Source organism: Acipenser ruthenus, chromosome 2 (genome assembly GCF_902713425.1).
Source record: "Acipenser ruthenus chromosome 2, fAciRut3.2 maternal haplotype, whole genome shotgun sequence".
NCBI lineage: Eukaryota > Metazoa > Chordata > Actinopteri > Acipenseriformes > Acipenseridae > Acipenser > Acipenser ruthenus.
This window is the reverse complement of record NC_081190.1, coordinates 71,204,681-71,227,986: the sequence shown is the minus strand read 5'-3', so window position 1 is coordinate 71,227,986 and position 23,306 is coordinate 71,204,681. Positions and strand designations below refer to the sequence as shown.

General features: G+C 40.8%; 1 protein-coding gene across 2 annotated transcripts in view; it reads right to left on the bottom strand.

The window, feature by feature from the left end:
* The window catches only part of LOC117408527 (methylcytosine dioxygenase TET2-like), a 51,461-nt gene that overhangs the window by 4,924 nt on the left and 23,231 nt on the right, over positions 1-23,306 (bottom strand). For both annotated transcript variants that reach the window (XM_059000233.1, XM_034013571.3), the window contains 8 exons: positions 15,114-18,366; positions 14,485-14,575; positions 14,249-14,342; positions 13,463-13,671; positions 10,942-11,092; positions 10,449-10,538; positions 4,947-5,084; positions 118-469 (listed from right to left, as the gene is read on the bottom strand). In XM_059000233.1, the coding sequence (XP_058856216.1) occupies positions 118-469; positions 4,947-5,084; positions 10,449-10,538; positions 10,942-11,092; positions 13,463-13,671; positions 14,249-14,342; positions 14,485-14,575; positions 15,114-18,366 (4,378 nt within the window). The remainder of the gene's footprint in view (positions 1-117; positions 470-4,946; positions 5,085-10,448; positions 10,539-10,941; positions 11,093-13,462; positions 13,672-14,248; positions 14,343-14,484; positions 14,576-15,113; positions 18,367-23,306) is intronic.

Sequence of the window (23,306 nt, the reverse complement as noted above, 5' to 3'; positions counted from 1 at the left end):
TAAAGGGTTACTAAACCGGATCACATCCACTGTTCTATCCAGATAAAGCAGCCTACCTAATCAAAGACAAAGCTTTTCTACAAAAAGAGATGCGAATAATTACTGATATTGACATACCTGACACTGGTGTGCTTTGGGTTGTGTTGTCGTAAGTGCTTTGCTTTAGTCGCGCTTGATTAGCCTTGTCTGCCTTGCTTGGTGTGTCCTGGTTTGAAGGCTTGGCTGCTGATGCCCTCTTTGCTTCCAACTTTCTCTGGCGACAGGTCTTGGCAGGTTCAGCAAGCATTCGGACTTTCCGACGGAAACCGTTAAGCACCTGGATAGCACCTGTTTTAACCTTCTCTTGCTGAGCTTCAAAACTTCCAAACTCGTCAGTCTGGGAAACTTTATATAAAGGCAGCACGTGGAGTTGTTCGTCTTCTGGTAATTTGCCAATTTCCCGATTGTCTTCTCTAGTTAGAGTGCATACCTGTGTAAGTTACGAAATGTTCTTGGTCATTTTCATTATGGTTGTAATATTTATTTCAAATTTAGCTATACAGGGGTCAGGGAGGGAACACAAGTAGAATATATGTAGTGTTTATTCACAAGTATACAAGACAACAAATAAACAATCTTTACAGATTTGTTCCAGGAGGACACATTTAATATAGGTTTTATGCATGTTATAATATATTTACACATACAGCTAAAAACATTTAATTAAAAAAATGTCCAAGTAATAAATTCATAAATAAAATGTATCCTAATGACTTGAAATTACCTTTTTAGCTGGGAATTAGGCAAAATATAACTGGCTCAACATTCACTTTTTTCTTAATATTGAATGAAATTGAGACAAAATTAAATAAAACAATACCTTTGTATATAAAGTGTACATATTTTGTCCAAATAAAATAGTTTAAATTAAAAAAGAAAAGCATTGAAAGATAAGTATTTAAGAAGTATTAAAGTCCTGAATACAGTATGTATCATATGCAACCTGGTATTGTAAATATGTTGCTCTTATTTCCTTATTTCAGTTTCAGTATTTATTGCTGAATAATGTTTTACATGCATTTTGTGAGATCTGCTTTGTTGCCTTTTTAGTTTGAACTGTGTTCGGTTTCTTAAATTGCTGATGTATTTCTTTCTGTCAAAAGCTTTCTTACAATCCAAACAGGATTCCTCATTGACTTGAGCACTTTGTAAGGCAGCAGGCTTGTTTCACTGCTGATCTTTGTTGTTTGTAAAGTACCCTCCTCAGACTATTGGTCTGGTCAGGCAGTGGGAATCCTTGGCTCTAGCACTGCTAGCAGCAATATACAGTATATATATATATATATATGTATATATATACTGTATGTCTAGGCTATCGTATCCTTGTTAACCAGCGTATATAAAAAGACTGTAATAATACTTTCGCTTTATACTTGAGGGTGTACAATATAATGTAATTGTTATAAAACAAAACTGTTACTTTGTTCCCACTGACACACAACCTTTTAACAAAGTTGCTGGAATGTTTAAATTGAGTTACGATGTTGCTACAAGGTTGTGTGTTAGCGGCTTCTCAATGACCGAATGAAGCATGTGAAGCTAGTGATCTAATATAAACGCTGGTCTTAAATAATCGCTGGTCTCCAATACTCCCCGGGTCTGCTGACAAATATTGTAAATAAACACTCGAGCCGTTTAATTGAAGTTTTACGGTGTATATATATATATATATTATATATTAGATTCGCCCAGCATCGATGGTGAAGCATTGGACGAAACTAGACTCGCCCTGGCTAGCCCCGAAATTCAGTGAAAACTGTTGAAAAAACGGGTTTCGGCCAGTCGTCTTTTTCAAGTCCTGAGCCAATCTAGATTCACCCGATTGGACGCGGACGAGTGCCGAAACAAATGGTAACTTCAGGATTCCTTTGCGAAACTAGATTGGCCCGGGCAAAACTAGACTCGCCCTTAACATTTTATATATATATATATATATATATATATATATATATATATATATATATATATATATATACAGTGGTTTGCAGAAGTATTCACCCCCTTGCAAAGTTTTCACATTTTGTTGGCACCTGAGCGTACTCCGACGCTTTCAAATTAGACTTTACATGTAGAATCTACACAAACTACTCCACATTAATAAAGTTAAAAAATGCATATAGACTATAAATAAGTAAGATTTACAGAGAAAAACAGATTAATCTCAGTTGCATAAGTATTCAACCCCTTTGTTACTGCAGCCCTAAATCAGCTCAGGTGCAAATGATTTGTTTGAAAGGTCACAAAATTAGTGAAATGGTTTCAGGCTGTGTGTACTCAAAGTGGTTTAACTTGTAGATAATTTCCCTCAGGTATATAAAGACTTTCAAGCTGCAACTCACATAGTGACCCATCAAAGCAATCATGAAGACCAAGGAGCTTTCTAAACAAGTCAGGTATAAAGTGGTAGAGAGGCACATAATTTCAAAGGCACTTATTATCCCTCTCAACACAGTGAAGTCCATCATTAAGAAGTGAAAGATGCATCATACCACCCAGACACTACCCAGATCAAGTCGCCCTCCCAAACTGAGCAGCCGGGTAAGCAGGAAACTGGTTCGGGATGTCACTCTGAAGCCAACAATGACCTTGAGAGATCTGCAAAGATCTGTGTCTGAGATGGGAGTCAGTGTTCACACAATAAGTCAGTCCCTACACAAAACTGGCCTGTATGGACGGGTGGCAAGAAAGAAGCCATTACTCAAAAAGCCTCATCTTAAAGCACGTATGGAGTTAGCGAAAAAGTATGCAGATGATACTGCAGACATGTGGAAAAAGGTTCTGTGGTCAGACGAGACAAAAATTTTACTTTTCAGTCTAAATTCCAAGCGTTACATCTGGAACAAGCGCAACACTGCACATCACCCAGTCAACACCGTCCCAACTGTCAAGCATGGTGGTGGCAGCATCATGTTATGGGGATGATTCTCTTCAGCAGGGACTGGGAAGCTTGTCAGGATAGAGGGGAGAATGGATGGTGCAAAGTACAGGCGAATCCTTGAGGAAAACCTGTTTGAGTCAGCCAAGACTCTGACACTGGGGAGGAAATTCACATTTCAGCAGGACAGAGACCCGAAGCACAAAGCCAAAGCCACACTGGAGTGGTTGAACAAAAACAGAATTAATGTTCTTGAGTGACCCAGTCAAAGTCCTGACTTGAATCCAATCAAAAATTTATGGCCAAACTTATCAGAACTGGAGCAGTCTTCCCATGAAGAAGGGGAAAAATGTCACCATCCTACTGTGCAATGCTAGTAGAGACCTATCCAAAAAGACTCATAGCACTAATTGCTGCAAAAGGTGCTTCTACCAAGTACTGACTTAAGGGACTGAATACTTATGCAACCAGTAAATTTCATTTTGCACATTTTCTTTGCAAGTTTTGCTGACATTTAACCTCCTCCTCATATTACAGCAGTGTGGAGTAGTGGTTAGGGCTCTGGACACTTGACCGGAGGGTCGTGGGTTCAATCCCAGGTGGGGACACTGCTGCTGTACCCTTGAGCAAGGTACTTTACCTAGATTGCTCCAGTAAAAACCCAACTGTATAAATGGGTAATTGTATGTAAAAATAATGTGTAAAAAATAATGTAATTGTATGTAAAAATAATGTGATATCTTGTAACAATTGTAAGTCGCCCTGGATAAGGGCGTCTGCTAAGAAATAAATAATAATAATTACAGTGTTCAGTTTAACCACTACAGCTTTGAATAAAAAAAGTTTGTTTGAAAAACTGTGCATACATTATTTGTAATTCAAAAATATGTGACATAATTGGTAGGGGGTGAATACTTCTGCAAACCACTGTATGTGTATATAGATATATATACAGTACCTATAGAAAGTCTACACCCCCTTGAACTTTTTTCACATTTTGTTGTGTCAGTGCCTCAGAGTTTCATGCATTTAAATGAGGATATTTTCCATTTATCTTCACACCATACTCCACGCTGTTAAGGTGAAAAAAGTTTTTATTGAGAAAAAGATTATATATTAAAAATACAAAACTGAAAGATCATAATTGGATAAGTCTCCACCCCCCTGAGTTAATACTTGGTGGAAGCACCTTTGGCAGCAATTACAGCTGTGAGTCTGTTGGGATAGGTCTCTACCAACTTTGCACGCCTAGATTTGGCAATATTTGACCATTCTTCTTTACAAAACTGTTCAAACTCTGTCAATTTCCTTGGGGAGAGTTGATGGACAGCAATCTTCAAGTAATGCCACACATTTTCGATTGGATTTAGGTCGGGGCTCTGACTGGGCCACTCAAGGACATTTACCTTTTTGTTCCTTAGCTACTCCAGTGTAGCTTTGGCTGTGTGCTTTGGGTCGTTGTCATGTTGAAAGGTGAACTTTCGTCCCAGTTTCAGCTTTCTTGCAGAGGGCAGTGGGTTTTCTTCAAGGATTTTTCTGTACTTTGCTCCATTCATTTTCCCTTCTATCCTGGCAAGTGCCCAAGTCCCAAGGCCACTTAACTTGGTGTGTGATTTTGAAGGCGATTGGTTATACCTGAGCTAATTTAGGATTGCTATTACAAGGGGGATGGACACTTATCCAACCAAGCTATTTCAGTTTTTATTTTTTATTAATTTTCTACAAATTTCTAGAATATTATTTTCACTTGGAAGTTGTGGGGTAGGATGTGTAGATCAATGAAAAAAAAACTATTCTAATGCATTTTAATTCCAGGCTATAAGGCAACAAAAGGTGAAAATTTTGAAAGGGGGTGTAGACTTTCTGTAGGCACTGTGTGTGTGTATATATATATATAATTATAATTTTTTTATTTCTTATAAACAAGTTTAAACAAAACTAGAGGCATGGATTTTTAAGTGATTACTAAGAGACTTTCACTTTAAAGATGGAAGACATGTTCATTACTACTCTATACTCACTCTGTACTCACCAAAGTACTGCCACTCTGCATGTTATGCAGGTCTCTGTGTGAGTGAGCACAGAAATCCAGACAAGCAGTCACCCCTGAGAATGGACGGCCTTCTTTCAACCCCAGTCTGCAGTCTGGGGCTCTGTGTTCATGTTCAATCTGAAATAAAAAAGGTACTTCAGTATGTTCCCACAGGCGGCGGGGGAGGCGTGCTTTATTTTCATGGCAGAGGTTAAATAGTTTAACCATGTGTTACCTAATGTTTCTTTCAGTCAATATATCTTTTAATTAATTTATTAACTTGTTTGCTTTTAATATTAACTGTAACAAGCACCATATATTTCTGACTCCTCTGGTAATGTGTAGCTGGGAAACAAATGTTCGTTGTCTGAAGGTAAAATTTGCTAAAATTCACTAAAATAAAGTTTAAAGCAAGCCTGTTCCCACAATGTATATATTCAATATAATCCATTGGTATCTGATAACAACTACAGTACATTTTACCATACTTTAACCTTCTGTGCACCCAAAGTTAGTTTCTGCTTTAGAGACACAAACTTACTTCCCCTGCAATTTGCTTGTCACTGCGTCCTTCTGCAAACCAGATAGGTATGCGCCAACTACAACTTGCAGCAATAGGAAGTTATTAACAATATCTTCAGGCTCTTTTTTAATTTAGGAAGGAAAACAAAGATTAAAATGGGATTGTTTTTGTTTGTATTTTGGTTTATGACATTTTACAGGAAAAACCACCAGAGGTGGTATTCTCAACATACTGAAGGCCTTACTATATGATTAAGAGTACTAGATTTATAGTACCATGATGCTAGTTTCAGAATTAAGGCTTTCCAAGGACAACAGGACTAAGACTGTAAAACGCTGAAGCGACAACTAGATCATCAATATTTCAAACTTTCATTCCATCTTGTACAGTGAATATTTGAAATATGTTTCATGGCCACAGATCCATATTAAAATTGGAGTATTTTACACCTTAAAGATCAACTCTAGGATCATAATGTAACCATTTAATAATTTCTATGTGGTTTCAAGTACATGATCAGTCACTTACATCCCTTATACATGTCTAGGATATACAGCTAGGGTAAAAGTATTTTATACGGTATATGATTATACCCATTTAAACACTATGCGACCGCAGGAAGTACCGGCAATGCAGTGCTTTAATTCTCTCCAGTAAAGGAGCCCAGCTCATATAAAGCAGTGGTAGAATGCTTGCCTATAAGTCATGAGGTTGCCAATTTGCGTCTCAGTCACGACCACCTAATAAATAAATAAATAGAAAAGGGTGGTAAAATACCGGGATCGTTACAGGTCAGGCAGTTAAGTGTAGCCAAAGCACGGTAAGCCATGGTAAAGTTAGGAGAAGCATGGCAACAATGGGAAGTAATGGGATAAGCATGATAAACCACAGGGAACATGGTAAAAGCACAGCAAAACAATTTGTGATAAACTGTGAAGCAACATAGACAGCGTTTACATGGACAAGTCATGACAGTTTTCCTCACAATGTTTTTGCCGTACTTTTCAGGAAATGCGTTGCTATGCTGTTCTGATTTAGGAAAATAAGTTGTCGGTACCAATTCATAGTAATTTACGGGAGGGGATATTTAAATGTCCGTGTCTGCCTAGTAATTAGGAAAAGAATGACTCTGAATATCGTGAGGGGAGCTTCATGTGTTGCCATGAAGATTTAAAAAAAATTAACAAGAGAAAATAATTAACTTGTTGTCGCGCTGTGGCAATGTGCCCCACCCCTGTGTGCATATTATGTGTTGTATGTTGCGTGCGTGTGTTAATGTTGGTGTATAGATTGGTACACGGGATATAAACGGGTCTGTGTTTCACGTGTGATTTAAAAAGGTAGATTTGTATTTAGACACGAGGAGGGCACAAATCACTTCACGTGCTGGTTAAATGTAATATGTGAGCACGGTGTTGCACAGAATTAATTCACGTGCTGGGATTCAAGTGAATAATTAATTAGTAATTGAATCCCAGCACAATAGTGTATATATAGACGCACATTTCTTTCAGTCGGGGTTGGGTGTTCGGTGAGTGGAGAACGGGAGAGAGAGAAGGAGTAAAGTAAATATAAAAGAACGTAAATATTGTTATCTGCTCACCGTGTTTGTTTGTCTGTCTAGTCCGTTTTGTTCGTCTATTTTATTTTGGCCTCAAGTGCCGTGTGCTGTGTTTTGTTGTTTCAAACCTTTTATTTTCTGTTCTGTTATTAAATGCTGAGCGAAAGCATTCGCTCAGCTTCACCAAACCCCAAATCTCTGTCTGTTTATTTCCTGCATCTGGTCTGACGCCACCCACTCCGGCCGTCTTTGTGACACGTGGTGTCCTGCGTGGGATTTACAGCGCCGCCAGGACTCAGGCCAGAGCAGGAACCGCATATTTGGATAAAAAAAAAAAAAAAAAAAAAAAAGAGGAAATATGGCAGAAGATGCCATCAAACTGCGGGACTGGATCCGGGAAAATGCTGGGCTGGAGGCCCAGTCGATACCAGTAGCCGTCCGGTTCCTGCGGTTGATGGACAGTGAGCGATGGGAGGCGTATGCAAGGGAACACACCGTAAGCACCTGGGAGGAAGGTGTGGAGTTGGTCCTCAGCTACCTGGAGGGAGTTATAAGTGGAACAACAGCCCAGGTAGCAGGTCCACCAGCAGAGGAAGAATGCCTGCTGTCCCTGTCTCCACCAGCAGAGGAAGAATGCCTGCTGGTTTTGCCTCCACAGCCCAAGCGGGAGGAGCCAGAGCGTCCACAGCCCGAGCGGGAGGAGCCTGAGCGTCCACAGCCCAAGCGGGAGGAGCCTGAGCGTCCACAGCCCAAGCGGGAGGAGCCTGAGCGTCCACAGCCCAAGCGGGAGGAGCCTGAGCGTCCACAGCCCAAGCGGGAGGAGCCCGAGCGTCCACAGCCCAAGCGGGAGGAGCCCGAACGTCCTACGCCTGAGTGGGAGGAGCCCGAACGTCCTACGCCTGAGTGGGAGGAGCCCGAACGTCCTACGCCTGAGTGGGAGGAGCCCGAACGTCCTACGCCTGAGTGGGGGGAGCCCGAATGTCCACAGCCTGAGTGGGGGGAGCCCGAACGTCCACAGCCCAAGAGGGGGGAGTCGGTGCGTCCACAGCCCAAAAGGGAGGAGTCGGTGCGTCCACAGCCCAAAAGGGAGGAGTCGGTGCGTCCACAGCCCAAAAGGGAGGAGTCGGTGCGTCCACAGCCCGAAAAGAGGGAAGTCGGGGCTTCCACAGCCCTATGACCCAAGCTGCCAGGAGAGGGAGAATACCTGTTGGTTCATCTGCTGCTGCCATCCCGAGAGCTAAAGGGGGAGGAGCCATTGCTGCCGTCCCAAGAGCCAGAAGGGGAGGAGTTACAGGCGCAACCCCCTGAATTTTTCTGGGGGGGAGAAGGGCAGGATGCTGGTGTTCCCCAGCAGCCTCTATTTATGCTGCTGAAGGGAGCACGGCGCACACCAGCCCAGCCGCCACAGCCTCCCTCTGAGTGGCCAGCATCAGCCCCATGGCCTCTGCCTCCACCGCAAGGAGCAGAGCAGCAGGAGCTGCCTCTGCCTCCGCCACATCAACCGCTTCCTCCACTAGGAGCAGAGGAGCAGGAGCTGCCTCTGCCTCCACCACCTCCAGGAGCAGAGGAGCAGGAGCTGCCTCTGCCTCCACCACCTCCAGGAGCAGAGGAGCAGGAGCTGCCTCTGCCTCCGCCACCACCACTGCAAGGAGCAGAGCAGCAGGAGCTGTCTCTGCTTCCCGTACCTCCACCACAAGGAGTACGGGGGCCGGAGCCCCAGAAAGGGGAGCTGTCGGCCACGAAGAAGGGGGAGGAGGTCTGGAGACCACCAACCCCAGCAGCAGTTTCGCTGCCGGAGATCGTGGGGGAGGTCCGGAGACCTGCTCCCACTGCAGCAGTTTCGCTGCCGGAGATCGTGGGGGAGGTCCGGAGACCTGCTCCCATTGCAGCAGTTTCGCTGCAGGAGTGGACCAGCAGGCTGTCTGCCGTGCCACTACCGGCAGGGGTGCTGACAGCATGGCCAGCCATGGGCCCACTGAAGCCTCCCTTCCCAGCCCGAGACTTTGTTCTGGACTGCTGGATTTTTAAGGGGGGAGGTGGCCGTTGAGGCCATGTGTGCTTTGCACAGGGGGGGGGGTATATGTGGCAATGTGCCCCGCCCCTGTGTGCATATTATGTGTTGTATGTTGCGTGCATGTGTTAATGTTGGTGTATAGATTGGTACACGGGATATAAACGGGTCTGTGTTTCACGTGTGATTTAAAAAGGTAGATTTGTATTTAGGCACGAGGAGGGCACAAATCACTTCACGTGCTGGTTAAATGTAATATGTGAGCACGGTGTTGCACAGAATTAATTCACGTGCTGGGATTCAAGTGAATAATTAATTAGTAATTGAATCCCAGCACAATAGTGTATATATAGACGCACATTTCTTTCAGTCGGGGTTGGGTGTTCGGTGAGTGGAGAACGGGAGAGAGAGAAGGAGTAAAGTAAATATAAAAGAACGTAAATATTGTTATCTGCTCACCGTGTTTGTTTGTCTGTCTAGTCCGTTTTGTTCGTCTATTTTATTTTGGCCTCAAGTGCCGTGTTCTGTGTTTTGTTGTTTCAAACCTTTTATTTTCTGTTCTGTTATTAAATGCTGAGCGAAAGCATTCGCTCAGCTTCACCAAACCCCAAATCTCTGTCTGTTTATTTCCTGCATCTGGTCTGACGCCACCCACTCCGGCCGTCTTTGTGACACGCGCACATTCCAAATTACCACGCATTACTCTGTTGTTCCTGGGACATCTTAAAATAATTACTGTATAGAAAGAAAATATGGCTGCTACTACTACGACTAATTAATAATAATAATAATAATAATAATAATAATAATAATAATAATAATAATACGAGGATCAAAGTGTTAGTTGTGCTTAACAACATGCACTTATATAAACATTAATAATAGGCTATACGAGAGGTTTACATTTACAGCATCTTTTGCATTCTTTCTTGTGTGTGTGTGTGTGTGTGGTTTGGTATGGCTTTGCTGAGGAATAACGTGAGATTCTGCCAGTTAAACGGGATCTTGACTGCTGAAATCTCGTGAGACATAAGCACAATTCCTGCTCTGGTTTACATGGGTTTTTACAGCTATTTTTATCATGAGAAAGCGATTGACCCTGCCCTTAAAGTCACGCTGACCAAAGGACGTTCTTTTGCTGTTTCACGATGTGTTCGCGTGACAACGTCACACAGTCATGACTGTAGAGTCGATTTTCATGTGCATGTAAACCCAGCCATATTTACCATTTAATTTGTCATTTTATTTGTATCCCTTTTCACATTTTTTTAAGCGGGCCTGGCAACCTAAGAAAAGCAGGTCAATTGCAGCTCAGAAATGATCAGTTTGACGTTTAAAAAGTTTCATGGAACAGTTTTTGTAAATATTATTTGTGAAATATTGTATTACACGTAAGTAGTACCTTACCTGGTTACCATACGATTCAGGAGCCATTTGTTTGTAAGCTGGTGCCATCAAAGTTGCCAGACTCTGCAGATTCCGTTCTAGTCTTTCTTCCTGAATAATAATAATAATAATAATAATAATAATAATAATAATAATAATAATAAACATTTTGAATATATATTGCGCAGTGGCACAGATACAAAAGCATTGATACTGATATACCAGTAATCCAATCTGTTGTTACGAACAAGTGACTTGAGAAATCAAAAGAAAGCTGTACAGTTGTATTGAAATATCAAAATACATAAATGGGGGTAGGGTCAGGCAGATTTAGGAACCTTCTGTGATTAATTGGGTGACCCCCCGAATTTATGATCCTTACTACAGATCCGTTCTTGTTTTACATTTTTTTTGTATTTATATCCATTCGTACAGTGATAATGCTGAACAATGCATTGTTGTTTTTAATAGAAGTATTTAATGTAACAGGTTCATTCTCTAGAATTGTGCTGACCTCTTTGGGGTCATCCCCCAGTAGCTTGAACTTTCTGGGGACTTTGCTTCTGGCAAATTTACAGCCGTTGTAGTACATGCTCCAGGAGCAGCCAAAGGAGAAAGAAGCTCCACATGCCTCTGAGTCCAGACCTTGACAAGCACATGTTCTCCTGGATTAAAGAAATAAAAGAAATCCACTGAATAAAGAAATGCTATATGAAAATCGACAGCTTTGACTGTTGTGCTTAAATGAAATAAATTATATATATATATATACAGTGCCTTGCGAAAGTATTCGGCCCCCTTGAACTTTGCGACCTTTTGCCACATTTCAGGCTTCAAACATAAAGATATGAAACTGTAATTTTTTGTGAAGAATTAACAACAAGTGGGACACAATCATGAAGTGGAACGAAATTTATTGGATATTTCAAACTTTTTTAACAAATAAAAAACTGAAAAATTGGGCGTGCAAAATTATTCAGCCCCTTTACTTTCAGTGCAGCAAACTCTCTCCAGAAGTTCAGTGAGGATCTCTGAATGATCCAATGTTGACCTAAATGACTAATGATGATAAATAGAATCCACCTGTGTGTAATCAAGTCTCCGTATAAATGCACCTGCACTGTGATAGTCTCAGAGGTCCGTTTAAAGCGCAGAGAGCATCATGAAGAACAAGGAACACACCAGGCAGGTCCGAGATACTGTTGTGGAGAAGTTTAAAGCCGGATTTGGATACAAAAAGATTTCCCAAGCTTTAAACATCCCAAGGAGCACTGTGCAAGCGATAATATTGAAATGGAAGGAGTATCAGACCACTGCAAATCTACCAAGACCTGGCCGTCCCTCTAAACTTTCAGCTCATACAAGGAGAAGACTGATCAGAGATGCAGCCAAGAGGCCCATGATCACTCTGGATGAACTGCAGAGATCTACAGCTGAGGTGGGAGACTCTGTCCATAGGACAACAATCAGTCGTATACTGCACAAATCTGGCCTTTATGGAAGAGTGGCAAGAAGAAAGCCATTTCTTAAAGATATCCATAAAAAGTGTCGTTTACAGTTTGCCACAAGCCACCTGGGAGACACACCAAACGTGGAAGAAGGTGCTCTGGTCAGATGAAACCATAATCGAACTTTTTGGCAACAATGCAAAACTTTATGTTTGGCGTAAAAGTAACACAGCTCATCACCCTGAACACACCATCCCCACTGTCAAACATGGTGGTGGCAGCATCATGGTTTGGGCCTGCTTTTCTTCAGCAGGGACAGGGAAGATGGTTAAAATTGATGGGAAGATGGATGGAGCCAAATACAGGACCATTCTGGAAGAAAACCTGATGGAGTCTGCAAAAGACCTGAGACTGGGACGGAGATTTGTCTTCCAACAAGACAATGATCCAAAACATAAAGCAAAAGCTACAATGGAATGGTTCACAAATAAACATATCCAGGTGTTAGAATGGCCAAGTCAAAGTCCAGACCTGAATCCAATCGAGAATCCGTGGAAAGAACTGAAAACTGCTGTTCACAAATGCTCTCCATCCAACCTCACTGAGCTCGAGCTGTTTTGCAAGGAGAAATGGGCAAAAATTTCAGTCTCTCGATGTGCAAAACTGATAGAGACATACCCCAAGCGACTTACAGCTGTAATCGCAGCAAAAGGTGGCGCTACAAAGTATTAACTTAAGGGGGCTGAATAATTTTGCACGCCCAATTTTTCAGTTTTTTATTTGTTAAAAAAGTTTGAAATATCCAATAAATTTCGTTCCACTTCATGATTGTGTCCCACTTGTTGTTGATTCTTCACAAAAAATTACAGTTTCATATCTTTATGTTTGAAGCCTGAAATGTGGCAAAAGGTCGCAAAGTTCAAGGGGGCCGAATACTTTCGCAAGGCACTGTATATATATATATATATATATATATATATATATATATATATATATATATATATATATATATATATATATATATATATATACGTTTTTCTCTATTCAGTTTTGACTACGGACCATTTGTTGAAATACGGGGATTTGTATTTTGTGTATTAATCGCAAATTATTAGTTCTGTTGATTGTTAATTCATCAAGATGTGCACTTTGTTGTTCAGTTGATCAGTTTAATTATTCTTATTTTGAAACTAAATTGTGCTTTGATTGGTGGTGTTGTTCTTTAAGTTGAGGGTTGTGCTTTTTATTGACTTAGTTGTTCATATGGAGGCTGTGGCTGCGTGATGAAAAAAAAGTAATTGAAAATATTATTTTAAGAGCTGTTTCAATACTGACATAGAAATGTTTTAGTAATATATTATTTGAAGAGGTTAACTGTATCTTTTTAGTTTAGTGGCAGTAAAACTGAGTGTTCAGGTGAGGATTGAAGTGCTTACCCATGCTTTACCATGCTTTCACTATATTTCAAGGATTCTGGCCTATATTTAACAAAGGTGCTGAAATGCTTTTGGCAGTTGTCATTCTAACTGACTCATTTCTGCCACAGTGAATGCTATAGCAGTCAAGGTTATGAAGGCTGTTCCTTACTCTTCGTTTATTGCACATCTCCGGTTCGTGAGAGCACCGTGTTTCCGCAGGGTTTCACTCAGCTCCGTGTACAGTGAGTCAGCAAGAGTAGTAGAGATGCCATCCCACAATAGGATCAGGATAACTATGGTTGCAGTTTCGCATCTGTGGCCGGCCCGCTCTCGCACCAGGACAAGCACCTTCTCCTCCACACCACTCCTGCGGATCACCTGCAGTGTACATGCAAACCAGGCATTAGCTAAGGCAAAGGCTTTTTGGCACAGGGCTGGGCAGACGGAAAAAGGTTTTTTTATTCTACCAAATAATTCCAGAAATGGATTCACAAATACCTATTTAAGACATTTTGTCAAAACGTTATTGTTCATTCTATAATTGCTGAATACTGTTTATTTGTAATTGCTACAATAATTGGCAGCAGATTAATGGAGGAAGCAATTTCTCCTCCTTATCTGGGTCATGATGGTTGGGGCCAGTGAATTACAATCACTATGCGGAAGGACAAAAATATACCTAATGGTAACTGGGATCTTACTTTCCAGTTAATGTCCTAACTGTTTAAATGTTAACTATGCAAACAAATACATGTTTAAACGTTTATTATGAATATTCGTAGTAAATTACAGAACTCATCATGAGTAGCCCTCCAATAAGTGCGTTCTTAGTACAACATTTGTATGAGACTACACCTGTGCAACGTTTATGTGTATATAGAAGACTTTGAATAGATACTGAATTGAATAACCAACCCACCAAATGAATTCATAATAAAAAATAAGCATCTCTTACCCATTTAGCGATGGGGCACCCTTGTGTGCTCTTTCCCTCCTTCCCTGTGTAGACAACCTTCTCAATCCTGATAGCTTTTCCCGATTTGCCAAACCTTAGAAATAATTTATTTTTAAATATGTCATTAAAAACTGCTGCTCGGGCCATTTTTATACATTATTGTGAATATGTTGGTGTAGAAAGAAGACGTATTTATTAGGGGGAGTGTTTTATCCCCCATCTTTTTTTTTTTTTACCTAGTTTCCATGATTTCCCTGATAGCTGCTACATTTGGTGCAGCTCCAAGATGGGTATAGTAGGGACCTTCATCTTTCTCACTGAGTTGTTCTGCAAAAAAAAAAAAAAAGTACATAAAGTAAGAATCTACGTTTAAGAATACAGCACCTAATTTCAATGCAACAATTATCCCAGTATTTGTAACCATATTTTTGATAATATTGTACTTCCTGGAGGTGTAAAACTGTAGCATTATTAAAATAAATCTCAAATGGATACACATAGAATACATTTAAAAGTAAACATTAATAAGATAAACCGGTATTTACTACAAAAAAGTAAAGTAGTACGTAAACTGGTATTATGTCATTATGTATGATTTTTATTTTATTTTCTGATTAGGTATGATGATCTAGTTCTATCTACTGTACCTTTTATTCTCTTTCTCTCTCATATATATATATGTGTGTGTGTGTGTAGCATTATAAGAAACACTGTAAATGTATTTGGTAGATTCATTCTGAAATCTTGCTTCTACTAAAAATAACCACTGGGTGGCATAGTTCTAAAGCTATTGCTATGAGCTTTTATGCAGTATTATTGTAATTCAGTATAATAATGTAGATTGAAAATCTCAAGCTAGTCTTACCAACACAGTGACAGGATGGAAAATCATACTGAGTTTTAATTGGTGTATCCAGTAGGTTTTTGATAGGAGTATCCAGCAGTTTCAGGGGAGACTCTAAAAAATTGTTAAGGTTGTGGTCTGTAGTTCTCTTGGTTGGTGTAAAATCAGAGGACATCCTCTTGTCCTCCCCACCCAGGTCGATGTTGGTCGACAGAATGGTTACAGCACCTGCCGTTTCAACTTTGACCTGCTTGGGCGACTTTATAATCATATCTTTTTTTTCAAACAAGGGGGAGAGTTGGTACTGTCTGAGCTGCTGCTCCATTGTGGCAATGATGCTCTTCTGCTCACAGTTAGACGGCAGGAATTCTTGTTTAATCGCGTTTCCCATCATTGTGTTTCCCATTTCTCTGGCTTGCGGAGGCACAGAAGGCTCGGACTGAGGATTGTGTTCACTTTTGATGGACTTCAGTATCGTTTTAAGCTCCTCCAGGTTTTGATGGTAAGCTTGTTGTTCCTGCTTTTGCAACAGGTGCCACCGAAGGGCAGCATGCTTGTGAACTTCCCTGTGATTTTGATTTGGGAGCTGTTCTGGTTGGGTTTTAGCACAGGGTTCACGTGATTCTGATTTTGTATATATCTGTGAGTGAATATGGCCCATGACCTGTTGGTTCAAAGAACTTTGCCCTGGTTGAAGTTGTTGTTGCTGTGGTTGTGGAGGGATACCCATGTGATTCAGTTGCTGTCCATGCTCTAGGATTTGTTGCTGTTGCAAGTATTGCTTTGGGGCTCCAGGACTTGGAGAGTACTTTGCTTGCTGCATATCTTTCATTTTGTGGAACTTATATTGCTCCTGAGGAATACTACCATCGGCTTTCTCATATGAAGAGCGTACAGAGTTATTTTGGGGAGGCTGTGTGTTTGGTAACGTGGATTCCAAGTATGGATCTACAGCTTTACTGGGAGAAGTTGCAAATGTTTCTGTCTGTATTTGGTGGGATTTGTAGTTTGATGTTTTAAGCTGCTTTTCTAACCTGATGTACTCCTCCAACTTCATCCTATTCAAGAACTGGCGATCAAATGGCCTTTGAGGAGGCTCTTGTGGCGGACCCATTTTTACACCCTTAGTGTCTTGAGAAGAGTGTTGCTGAAAGACAAGTTGTACCTGTTGCTGTTCAGACTGAGGTTGAGGTGGTTGCTGCTTGTGTAAAAACTCTGATGACAACATTTGCTGTATATCTTGGGTATTACCGCGTAAGTGCTCTTGCTGGGGCTGAAACTGATGTTGTATCTGCTGTTGGGACAGATTGTACTGCTGGTTTCCATGATGCAGAATGTTTGGCTGCATGTGAGTCTCTGCTTGTACCACTGGATAGGTTTTTGAATTCTGTTGTTGCCATTCAGCAGCCTGCTGCATTTGATCCTTTGCTAAACCAGGTTTGTACGTTTGGGGCATCTGCTGCTCCTGCTGCTTTGACTGTTGGAAACCCTGAATTTGGAAGCCTTGCACCGCCTCTGTATTCTGTGTATGGGTTTCCCCCTGACTCTGCATCTGCTTGTGTTGCTGTGACAATAAATTTAAATTCTTCCACGTTTGAGACAGGACTCCTTGCTGTGAAGGCTGCGAAGAATTCAGATCTATCCAATTCAACTGAGGATGGGAGTGCGTCTGCTGTAATATTTCGCCAGCTTCCCCATTGAAGGACATTTCATTTTCCGTCTCACTGCCTTGCTTTTGCTGGGCCGTTAGGTGCTGAAGAGCTTTCTGCCCTTGCTGATAAGGTGGCTGGGGTTTCAGATCATTTGCAGAAATCGGTGGATCTTGAATCAGCTGTGGAGGAGGTAGCTGGTTAGGTAGCACAGGTGAGATAGGTGAGCCCAGAATGCCACTGATTTCAGCTGCATTACAGTCCCGCAGCTGTTGCTGTGTAGCATATGACACCCTGTGTTGAAGGTTCTGAGGCTGTAAGAACAGATTGGGAGCCTGTGACCGATGTCCAGTTTTAGATTCCTCATTTTTGATGATCCTTTCCAGGTCTTTTTCAGTAATGTTTTCAAAAGGGTTGAATCTGTCTACTTCCCCAGAATGGGTCTCTACACTTAAACCTGCATTTGGTTTATGGAACGTTTCTGGCGTCTCAGATTCATTAGAGAAACACTCTGTATTTGTTTGACCTTGTAAGCTGCTCCTAGGTCTTGCAGGTTGGACTTTGCCGGGGACCTGCCCCCCGTTACATTGCTCAGTTGTCACCGGAACGTTCTGCTGGTTGTAAGATTGCTGCTGTTGAGGCAGCTGGGTCTCGCCTTGAAACTCATTTAGGTAGCTGTCTGTGCTCACTTGTGTATTATAGATATCGGGGGTGTGGACTTCTGGGGAGACTGTATCTGGCACTTCAGGATGTGTAGAAGCAGAGGTCTGTGGTGAAATTGCCAAACCTGAGGTATGGAGTGAATGTGTTGCCTCGATGGGCAAGTCATTTGCAACAGGGCTTTTGACAGCATGTTCCTGAGATGCATTGTTCTGCAATGCAATGGAAACATGGTCTGGGTAATACTGAGACAATGTTTTTTCCAGGAGGTCACCGTGAATGTTTTCCATGGAGGAAGGAGAAACTGTAGCACCATTGGAGATTGGCACTTGCTTGTTCCTGGATAGAGAGAAAATGTCCCTGTTGTAATAGTTACAGTTTTTCTTGTCCTGATTGCATTCCTTCTGTTTCTGAAGTTTAGGGCATTCAGGACCGTCACATTCACACTCTAAAGGCTTTTTTAGTTCCGGAAAACCATTTTGTGTCCTTGCTATCCCCAGAGCTTCTTTTTTGCTACACGCATTGATCACATTGTTTTCTGCTACTTTACTTTCTTGGCCATTTACCTCCAAATCTAAACAGACTTCTTTGGACTCATGAAGCCCCAGTAATGACGATTCACTAAAAGTGTGCTTTATCCCACCATTCTGAATATAGGGTGTATTTTCAATTAAGTCTTGCATTATTGCAGGACTTGAACTGTTTTTCTGTTGCCTCTTCATTTGGTTGACTCCCAAGTTACTTTTAAAATGGTTCCAATTCTTATCCCAGTTGATTTGCTGTTGGAGTTCTTCTGGTAATTGGTTTCCATTCTGCAATTCTGTGTTCAGATTTTTGGTCTGATGGACATTAGTAGGATATGCTAATAACAGTGAACTCAATCTCTTGTCTGCCACATCACTGGCCCTATCCGATTTTATCTGGTCTGCTCTGGGGCCATCCACAAGGCTGCCCTTTGAACGTACCTGAAAAACAGAAAGAAAATAAAAGGCTTTATGGTTGCTGTTTTTACATGGCACAAACTCAGGTGAACCTAAAGTGTAACACACTTGTTAAATCTAAATTTCTGCCTACTGTAGATTACAAAACAGAAGGCCCTAAACCCTTAAACCCACATTACAGGATTAACTAGTTCAAAAGACATATCTGCATGTGAATCATCTGAAGCAGTTGTTTTTATAATAATATGACCTAACATTAATATACTGATTTGCTCATACAAAAAATACCTATTTAGTCCATTCAAACTTTTCAACAACAGGGGGGCTCGATTGACTTAATTTGAAAGACATTATATCCCCTCTAATTGCTTTGAAATGCATACCCCCCACACTGAAATGGATACGCCCACTGCACAGCACAACCTTCACATGGGTTTCAAGTTATGCTTAACTGTATGCGAGTTAACACTAGGTTATAGCAATAATAATAATAGTAAATCATGTAGAAATACATCAATGAGTTAACAAGCTTATGTTTTAACTTTTAAAAATTGCTTGATGTCAGCATTCTTTGTCTGGGTATTACTGTCAGGAGATGAAATAAAGTGAAACTCTTAATTAATTATTCCACAGTTCATTCTGAGCATCTGTATAGGAATAGGAAACACACCTATTTTGTTAATGTGCAGGTGGTTTGTAATTGTGCACAATTTAGCACTGCACCCCTGACTAACTTAAATAAAAACTGTCAGTATACATTTGGCTTACATGCTACTCATGATAATACGAATTAGAGGTATAATGCAAAATATGTTGCTGGTCCCTTGAAATTCATATTAACGAGAATTGACTGTCCTCCTGTAAGTATCATAACTTGTGAATGCGGCACCATGATCTATTTTGTGTTAATGGTGTAGATGTACTAGAGAGTTAACTGTCTTAAACTGTGCAATACTTTACATCCGAAACTAATTTCAGTTATATATTTATTTAAACGGTACAGTTGCTTCCCTTAAAACACAGAGGTTAATTTTCAGCAGGGCCCCATGGTGCACAAATTTAGCAACATGTATTTCCACTTGGATGGATTCATTGTTACATAAGCAAAACCACACGGCATACTATAACATGCTAAGAGGGCAATTTATTATTATTATTTGTTTATTTAGCAGACACCTTTATCCAAAATTTCAAATTTAACAACATGTTAACCCTTTTTTTTCTACATATATCCATACCAATGTGTTCCCATTTGTATAAATGTAGGCCATGTCTCTTATGTTATGTCATTTGCCCCACACCCTTTGCAAGTACTGTAAGAGGTATGTTACTCAAAACACAATAACCCATAGTAGGTTATGGATCAGCTATATGCTTGCAGTGCCCTGGTCTCTTTATTATCTACACCCTGCATTATCAGGATGCCTTTCCATCAAGCTAATACTGAGAATGGGCCTCTCTTACTATTAATTTCTTAGCAGACTATTAATTTCTTAGCAGACGCCCTTATCCAGGGCGACTTACAATTGTTACAAGATATCACATTATTTTTACATACAATTACCCATTTATACAGTTAGGTTTTTACTGGAGCAATTTAGGTAAAGTTGTATCCTGTTGTATCCTGGGACACTATCACCCTTCATTTAAATATGCTTTATTTTGCTCTTATCTGCCCCCTATTTTACTGCATTTAATCCTGTACCTCAGAATATTGTAATCTCCCAAGTGTTTAATCTGTAGTATTTTGTACTTAATCATATCCTGATGTAACTATCACTACTTAATCATATCCTGATGTAACTTTCACTATTATCTGCTGTATTATTGAATTGTGGTTTGTCACACTTGAGAATTATTGTATTTCTTGTTCTTATTGTATGACTTATATTGTAACACTTGAATGTATTTGTATTTGCTTGCGATTGTAAGTCGCCCTGGATAACGGCGTCTGCTAAGAAATAAATAATAATAATAATAATAATAATAAAGTACCTTGCTCAAGGGTACAGCAGCAGTGTCCCCTACCAGGGATTGAACCCAGAACCCTCCGGTCAAGAGTCCAGAGCCCTAACCACTACGCCACACTGCTGCCCTCTCTTGAAATGCCCTTGAGGACGAGTCTTCCATCAGCTGAGATCCATACATTTCAATCACAGTTCTTTAATGATGTGAACTGATTTTGCTGCACAACCACGGAACGCATTATACGTTTTTCAGCAATGTATGCTTGTGACATTTAATGTGACTGCTGAAGCTTCCTTTGAGAGCACAGCTTTCCTGAGAGAGAGCAAAACATTCAAAACCTGTTATTAGAATGTGTTAGCTGTAAATGTTCTACTACTAGGTTTCATTGGGGGAAACATATATTAAGTTAGGTAACCACAAGTTAATATACGTCATGCTACTATTGAAACATCCGAAAGTGTACTAGACTACATGCTCCGAATATTCATTTATTTTTAGTACTGTACAGTAGTAATGTATTTGTACCTGAAGATATACACATTTATAAGGGCAAATGTGTTCACTTTCAGATTTTTGAACTTTGTAAGAAAATGGTTCAACAGCAACACATAATCTAACTAAAGAAATTGGGCTTCAAATATAATGTTTTATAGTTTAGAGGCTAAACAATGGCAGACCAAAAATCAAACATCTAATAGTACGTATGAGTGTGTTTAGTCTATTTCTGTCTATAAAAATATATATCATTCAAGAGACGGTCCTATATTGGTTCATATGAGACTGAATATCCCCATTCAATGTCTTTCAAAAGCACAGCAAAGCAAAATATAGATTGCACCCCATGCATTGGTTTTGTCTGCTTCACATAATTATTAATGCATGTCACATCAGTAGCATCTGCGAAACAATTACTGCACTCAACTCTGCAGTCTAATCCATCATAATTATGACCTTCCATTTTGCAGATGCTATGAAGACTGGTTTAAAAATAGCAGATTACTGTAAAATACAATGGCATATCACTTCAGTAGCAAGCAACGTCAGATCTATTGAGCACCATTTGACTTGCAAAGCAGCTAAGATGTAACATTAGCATGATTAGCTTAGTAAGGCAGTGACTTTTATTATCCTGTCATATTTATATTCATTCTGAAGAGAGACAAAACGCAGCAAGTTACTTTCTCAAGTTTAAGACCATATATTGTCTTCAATGTTAATTCTGGATATGCACATTTTCACTATAGATAAAACTGCTGCATCCTGTTACCTTATCTGTAAACCAAATGGTCTGATGTTAGTAAGATTATTGGGGTGAGTTTGAACTACAACACATGAAGTGATCAGATACTGTAGAGCAGCATCAACATTTCATCTTTAGCGTTGTCTTTGAAATATCTGTGTAAAGTGTAAAATACAAACCAAAGAATAAAGAAAAATCCATGGACCAGTGATAATGTTGCTAGTCTTAAGAAAGTGGACTTTAAAACCTTTGGTTCCCTATCAAGTACAAAATGTAATCATTACCTCATAGGTATTTATCCTAAAGACTCTGATAACCTGAATAAGATATATGAAAGCTGCACGTCAGAGCCTGTGATGCAGTCATGCCCGCCCCCGAGGGCATAACTGGACTGCAGACAAAGACATCATCATTTTTCCTTTCATCCGAACCTGACAGGAGAGACTACGAACATATAAGTATTAAGTTACTTATATCTGCTTTTTCACTTGTGTAAATTACACTAATGAAGTTGATTAATTGTTACGTGCTTCTAGTAATTGCTACTTACATGTATTGTGCACTCAGCCCATTGTTTTTGTTAGTCCCGCGCAAAGCCAGTGGCTCTCGTCGCCCCTTCCCCCGCAACCTGCTCAGTCAGGCACAGGGGACATTGTGGCATCCCAGCCCAGCGAGTCTGCGGCTCTAGGTCTGGCCCCTGAATGGCAACATTTGAGCCGTCTGGGGCTTTCTAATAGGGTCATTGACACCCTGCAGAATGCCAGAGCAGCGTCCACGTGTTCCCAGTATGGGTACAAGTGGGGCGTCTTTCAGACGTGGAGCCTGCCTAGGGGTTTTGACCCCACAATCTGTGGGGTCAAAACCCCTAGGCAGGGCAATTTTTAAAAGGAGCTTGGCGGCTTCAACCTCCTATGAAGGATACTGTCCCTCGTTGGAGGCTTAACGTGGTGCTAGAGGCACTCACGAAGCTCACGTTTGAGTCCTTGCATTCAGCTGAGCTGAAATACATAGCTTTCTTGCTTGCAATCACATCTGCTAAGTGGATTGGTGAGATGAAAGCATTTTTGATTGCGAAAGCCTGCTTAATTTTTGCAGCGGCCAGGACAAAGGTTACGCTTCGTACCAATCCTGCCTTTTTGCTGAAGATAATCTCGGCATTCCACATTAACCAGTCTGTGGAATTGGAGGCTTTCCATCTGCCTCCTTTCCAGCCTGACACGGAGCAACAGCTCCATACGCTCTGTCCTGTGTGGGCCGTAGTATATTATGTGGACAGAATAGGAGTTGGAGGCAGTCTGAACAGTTTTTTGTCTGTTATGGGGCGAAGTGCCATGGAAAAGCCCTGTCTTAGCAGAGGCTATCGAAATGGATCACAGACACAGTCAAGACTGCCTATAAGCAAGCCAACTTGCCCCCTCCAGAAAAGCTCAGTGCCCATTCCACCAGGGGCATAGCAACTTCGTGGGCTTTGTTCCAGGGTGCATCTGTCAAGGACATTTGCAATGCAGCGGTGTGGGTTACTCCCCATACTTTTACAGGGTTCAGTTGACTGAATATCGTGGATCCTCAAAACCCTGGCTTTGGAACGAAAGTCTTAAGGCCAGCTTCAGGGTTGACACTTTCAACATAAACATAGAGGAGAGGTGAATTCTCCCTCAATTTTTTAGCCCTAGCTACTTGTACTTGGGTTCCTCATGGTAACGCGCAAGGTGGCCTTGGCCTAGCCTTGTGGCATTTCAGTTGGTGCAATATTGCC